General features: G+C 38.0%; 1 protein-coding gene across 1 annotated transcript in view; it reads left to right on the top strand.

Moving 5' to 3' along the window:
- The window catches only part of LOC107723262 (syntaxin-binding protein 6-like), a 45,400-nt gene extending 40,039 nt beyond the window's left edge, over nucleotides 1–5,361 (top strand). The window contains exons 3-5 of the mRNA XM_016531829.1: nucleotides 4,379–4,509; nucleotides 4,600–4,854; nucleotides 5,350–5,361. Of these exons, the coding sequence (XP_016387315.1) occupies nucleotides 4,379–4,509; nucleotides 4,600–4,854; nucleotides 5,350–5,361 (398 nt within the window). The remainder of the gene's footprint in view (nucleotides 1–4,378; nucleotides 4,510–4,599; nucleotides 4,855–5,349) is intronic.
- The last annotated feature ends 656 nt before the right edge of the window (nucleotides 5,362–6,017 follow it).

Raw genomic sequence — 6,017 nt, 5'->3', positions numbered from 1 at the left:
AGTAAAAAAAAAAAAAAAAGGTCTGTCCCCATGATGGACAGATCGTTAATGGCTGGTCCTTGTGGTAATTACAGTATTACAGCCTACTCCTACCGATGAATCTGCTCAGCCGTGGTGGTCAAGAGCTCTACTTGCACTGCCTTGGTGGCCTACAGCGCCTCTGTGGTGGTCTCCAGCCCCACCTGCACCAATATGGTGGTCTATGGTCACCTCCCTCCTTGACTTTTTGTTTTCTATTTTGGACTGGGGAACGTCTGGAATCCGCTCCTTTAATTCAATTCAATTAAATTCAAGTTTATTTGTATAGCGCTTTTCACGATACAAATCGTTGCAAAGCAACTTTACTGCAAATTAAGTTTCTACTATATTTAGTGGTAGCTTATCAGTGGTGACTGTCAGTTAATGGGGGGGGTTCTGTCACGGTTATCGGCTGGTGTGCCTTAGATGGCCACCAGAGGTCACTGTGTCTGTTTGAGCACATGGCTTATTGTTTGTTGTTGCCATGTGCTCTCCTGTCTGTTGTCTGACCCCGCCCTTCTTGTTATCTCATTATTGTTTCAGTTACTCTACCTGTGTCTCCCTCGTTACCCTCCTCATTTGTCTCCCTATTTATTCTCCTGGTTTCTGCAGTCCTGTGCTGTTTTGTCGTTTAATGTCTGATGTCACTCGTGAGATGTGTGCTTTTGACACGTGTGCCTCCTGTGTGGCATTGCTCTTCCTGTTCCTGCCTTGCCCTGCTGTGTTGTGCCTTGTGCCTGGCTTGCCTGCTTGTTTTTCCCCCTCGGGGTAGTTTGTTTTGTTTTTACTATTAATAAAAGCCCATCGTCCTGCAATTGAGTCCTCGCTTCATCCCTCATCGGAACCATGACAACTCTTTATAGGTTTGAAATTATTTTAGTTTTTATCCTGGATTCACTGAATCTTGCAAAGTCTACTTTTTGGCAGCACTAAGTGACTCAAAACTGGGAAAAAAAAATCCCACCGTGTGTATTCAGCTTTACTCTGTATGTTTGCTCGGTTTACATTCCATTTCACCAGTTTTTAGTGGATTAGATCTGTTTATATTAATTTATTATATGATCACCCCAAAGCCACATTCACTTCACCTCCACCCTAAATATGCTTTATAACACGCATGTGATTGTTAACTTTTTCTTAGAGGATATTGAACATTTAATCTCCAGCTACTATGCAAATATTCTGTTAAAGTGAGCTGAGTTCATGTGGAATGTTAAGCATAATTGTGGTTAGCCAATCATAATAATTCCAGAAAATAAGACCCATCACCAGGGGCCCATTCTTCGTACGTCACTAACTCAGTTAGCTGGATTTGATTGTTGACGATTTGGCATGATCTTGGATTATTTGGTTCTTCGAAGCTCATCCTGGACTTGCTGTCATAGCAACAGGTCCGCAAGCTTAAACCTTCTTGGGAGCAGACTTATTTCATGTAAACAGGATTAGATTGCACCTTTTTAAGTGGAATTGATATTTAAAATCTATCCCAGCCAATGCTACTTTATTACAAGAGTACCCTACTGATCCGGGCATTCATTTGAGTGGCGACAGCTATTATGGGAGTGGCTTGATGGAGCGCAAGAGATGCAGATAACTTGATCTTGACCCTTAAGAAACTTTAATTAATGCTGTCACATAACAAATCTGCTTCAAAGATAAAATTACATGAATTGCTAATTACAACATTGAAATAAAAATGTCAAGCCTGTACAAATACTAGAAATCGTGATTATAAAAATTGGGAATCATGTAAAAAACAAAAAATTAAATAAAATAACATTTAATATTATAACATTTTTGTAGTTTTGTTCACTTGGCTGTTTACTTAAAAAGGTCCAGAAATCTGTCAAGTTTCATCAGGTGTCTTTTTTAATTATATGTCATTACGTTGCTGTCTTGCCGCCAACCAATCGCTGCATTGCTGATCGTGGTTTCGAGTATCGATACATCTGCCCTTTACGGGGAACACGAGAATGCGCAGTAATCTTAGACAACTTAATCCAGATATTTTAATCAAATCCGCAAATTCGTTTGAAGAACCAAATTAGCCAGAGATCAGTTATCAGGATTAGAAGATCTGATATCTTTCAAATCATCTCAGTTGTGTTAAGCGAGGTACGAAGAATGGGCCCCAGGAGCCCCAGCGTGCCCTTTCTGTTTCCGTTCAGAGCGAGTCTAAAACACACCCAGAGCATCATTCCAAGCCCACAGAGTGAGTCTGCTTCATAATGGGGCACTCAGCGTGCATGATCACATGGCTCTAGGTATCAAAAGAGCCCTGGGGAGTTTTAAAACACATTTTTGGGTTCGTTGAGGGGGAAACCCACTGAAAAGCATTTAATAGTAGCCTTCTGGAAAGCATCTACTGCCGAGTAGAATGTTTCGCTTTCTAAAGGCCTGTTGACACCAAGAATTAAAAGCATCACAAATTAAAGATCTATTCACTAAGAGAGAAATGAAAAGGCACTCTGGTTAGTCGTGTGCATTATTTCTGTACAGACACTCTCTTACTTTAACATTTCACTTACTTTAACATTTCACTTACTTTAACAGTGGCGCACAACAGCTTGAACATCAGCTGGTATTTTGGTCGCAGCATTATTTTTATAAAATGAAGGGGAAAACCTCATTCTAATTAATTGAACAATCTCATCTTATGTGTTTTGTCTTTGCCTATGCACACTACTGTATATATTTGGTGCCATTTTTGTCCAGTTTATCTATTTAAAGCAAAAGTTCACCCAAAAAGGAAAGTCTGTCATCATATACTGTATATTCATCATCATGGCTTTATTCTCTCTTTGCATAAGCAAAAGCATAAGCATGTTGAATCTGTATAGAGGTGGATTCATAAGTCATATTTACAAAAGGTGTTGGACATCATATGCAGTAGTGAACGTCTCATTGCATTGTGTCCAGTGATTGTGATGAAATGCGATTGTAGAATCACCTCTGCATTTGTTAGTCTGGGCATCATTAACTTGGACGGACTCATATTGTCAGTCTATAGAGTTTCGTTTTCTTGTTTTCTAGGGATGTGCCACTAACAATAGATGAATCATGATACCTCAGTCACGATATGATGCATATTGCAATTTATATTGTGCATACGTTGCCAGAGTTTTTGTTTGTTTCTTCTTGATGATTTAATAACAGATAGGGCACTTTGTATTTGTGCAACTATGCTACAGTAACATTCACCTTAAAAAAGCACGGCTCTTTGGAGAGTTAACATTATTGCACAATAGATTATTCGAGATATTGAGTGCATCCAGATATTTCTACAGACACACACCCCTGAACTACTGTGCAGTGTTGAGTTTCATGAAGCACCAGATCAGAATGATCTCAAACGTCGCAGGGCGATGGATCAGAGACCCTGACACCAGTGACCTCACAGATGGAGGGAGTGAGAGGGGGGAAAAGGGAGTGTTGTACACAGAGGCCTGAACAAACAACCGAGGATCAGAAATTCCTCAAACAGTGCGCCGTGGGCCGGATGTTCTCGCTCCAACAGAGCCGGGTGTGGTGGGATCTGTAAACACTGCTCTTTGATACGGGCTGATAGAGCTTCATATTACAGTACCACCACACCACTGTAACCCAGATGACATCCAGAGTATTGTTTGTTTATTATGTTGAAAAATGTGTATACAGACTACTGGTTAAAAGTTTTGAATAAGTGTGATTTTTTTTAAAAATGTTTTTTTAATGTCTTGGAAAAAAATAGTTTATGCTTACCAAGGCTTTTATTTGATGAAAAATACAGTAAAAACAGTAATATTTTGAAATATTATTACAATTTCAAATAACTGTTTTCTATGTGAATATTTTGTAAACTGTAATTTATTTCTGTGATGCAAAGCTGTATTTTCAGCATCATTACACCAGTCTTCAATGTCACATGATCTTTCAGAAATCATTCTAATATGCTGATGCTCAGTTATTGTCAATTATTAGTGCTCACTTATTAACAATGGTTCTTATTATTATCATTGTTAAAAACAGTTCAATGTTATAAACAATATAAATGTCTTTACTCTCACATTTAATCAAATTAAGCAAGTGTCCTTGCTGAATAAAAACATTACATTATTATATATATATATTTTTTAAATTGTACTTACCCCAAACTTTTGAATGATAGTATTTCATTATTTCCACAAAAATATTAAACAGCACAACATTGCTAATAGTGAGAAATGTTTCTTGAGCAGCAAATCAGCATATTAGAATGATTTCTGAAGAATCGTGTGACACTGAAGACTGGAGTAATGATGCTGAAAATTCAGCTTTTACAGTATATTCACAGTAATTATTTCAAACCAGTATTTTAAACCTATTTTCCTTTTCGTTTCAGTGACCAATAAGAAACCAGCACAGGTTTTCCTCACGAAGGTGAAGCAGTTTGAAGGCTCCTCGTCTTTCGTCAGGAGATCACAGTGGTCCATCAGTCAGCTGCGGCAGGTCAACGGCATCGACTCCGTCCGAGTGAGTAGATGGGCTCTTGCTCCTTCAGATGCTGTGTTCTGTTGGATGGCATTAATCTTTGACTGCTTCTCGTCATCCTAAAATGTTCAGGATTGCCCAGAGTTTGACTTGATATTTGAGAACGGATCCGACCAGTGGACTGCGGGTTCAGCTGGAGAGAAGTGTGTGTTTGTCCAGGTCCTGCATCACACATGTCAGCGGTTCATCCCCGAAAGAAAACCAGAGTTCATCAACTGCCCCTCCAAACTGCTGGGAGGTGAGACGGTCCCGTTCAAGCTTACCGTGCACCCTCTCTTTCACTATACACTACATGTTTTGTTTTTTTTAAATAATGGGGCACAACATGTTTTGAAGGAAGAAGGATTAAATTATTGTTGTTGTCAAAGACGTTATATGTGCAATTTACTTTGTAGTATATTTTTGATAATACCTAAAAAAAATATCCCATTCACACGAATGAATGAATGAAGGTCTATTATATGCATTTGGCTCATAATTTTATATAGTGGCTTATTGTACTATTATTGCACTACTATACTGTAGTAACAAAAACATAACTTTTAAAAATGTTGCTTTCTGTTTTCTTGTTTTGATGTTCGATTATTGCTAGAAAATAATGTAATCATATAAATCTGGTTTTCAAGCTATATTAAAGGTCGGAAATTTTGGTAACATATTGCGAAATAAAACCACTCATATAATATTTTTCCTAGTTGCGAGCAAACTGTTTGTGTAAAGTTCTTTATTATTCCACTGTATTGTCTGCAGGACAGCAACTTTGTGTAGTTCCTCTAATCATGAAAAGTTACTTTTAGTTTTCTGTGTCTTTGATGTTTATAGCTTATATCCTAAGGACATGATTAATGGAGGCTTTTCTTTTACTATAATTACCCTCATACTCACTTTATTTCAGATACTTTCTATTTGTTGACATATTATTGGATGTAATTTAGAGGTGTAACAATACATTAATTTTCTGAATGCAACCCTGCTTATGCAACTACATTAATCTTTACATATGACTTTTAAATAATCAGTTGTGTTAGTCAGTAATCAATTTAAAATGCCAAAAGATTCTCATTTTAAGTAGCTAATAATAATAGCTTTAAAGGTCCCATATTTTACAGCTTTCTGGAGTTTTATTTGAGGTTTTGATGTCCTTAAGAATATATATTTGCGGTATAAGTACCAAAAACCATCTCAATATATTTTTACAGCTCCTCTCTCAGGAGCTCTGCTGAGAACAGGTCAATTTTGGTCTGTCTAATTAATATTCATGAGCCTCTCTTCTGATTGGCCTGTTGTTTTCTGAGTGACGCACGGCCAGGCCAACCACAGGTAACTAGGGTCAGCCGACATCACAGCGCTAGCTGGAGGCAGCAAAACAAAGGGGAAACTGGAGGCGGCCCATTCAAACCAGCGCACTGAGTGCAGATTCGGCTACATAAGGAGCTTAAAATATAATCTTGTTGTGATGTTGGGTGCCAGAATCAACGTAATACAGCCTC

This window comes from Sinocyclocheilus rhinocerous, unplaced genomic scaffold (assembly GCF_001515625.1).
Source record: "Sinocyclocheilus rhinocerous isolate Xijiao unplaced genomic scaffold, SAMN03320098_v1.1 scaffold364, whole genome shotgun sequence".
Taxonomy (NCBI): Eukaryota; Metazoa; Chordata; class Actinopteri; order Cypriniformes; family Cyprinidae; genus Sinocyclocheilus; species Sinocyclocheilus rhinocerous.
Note: the sequence above shows the minus strand (reverse complement) of the source record. Positions and strands in the feature narration are given on the sequence as shown.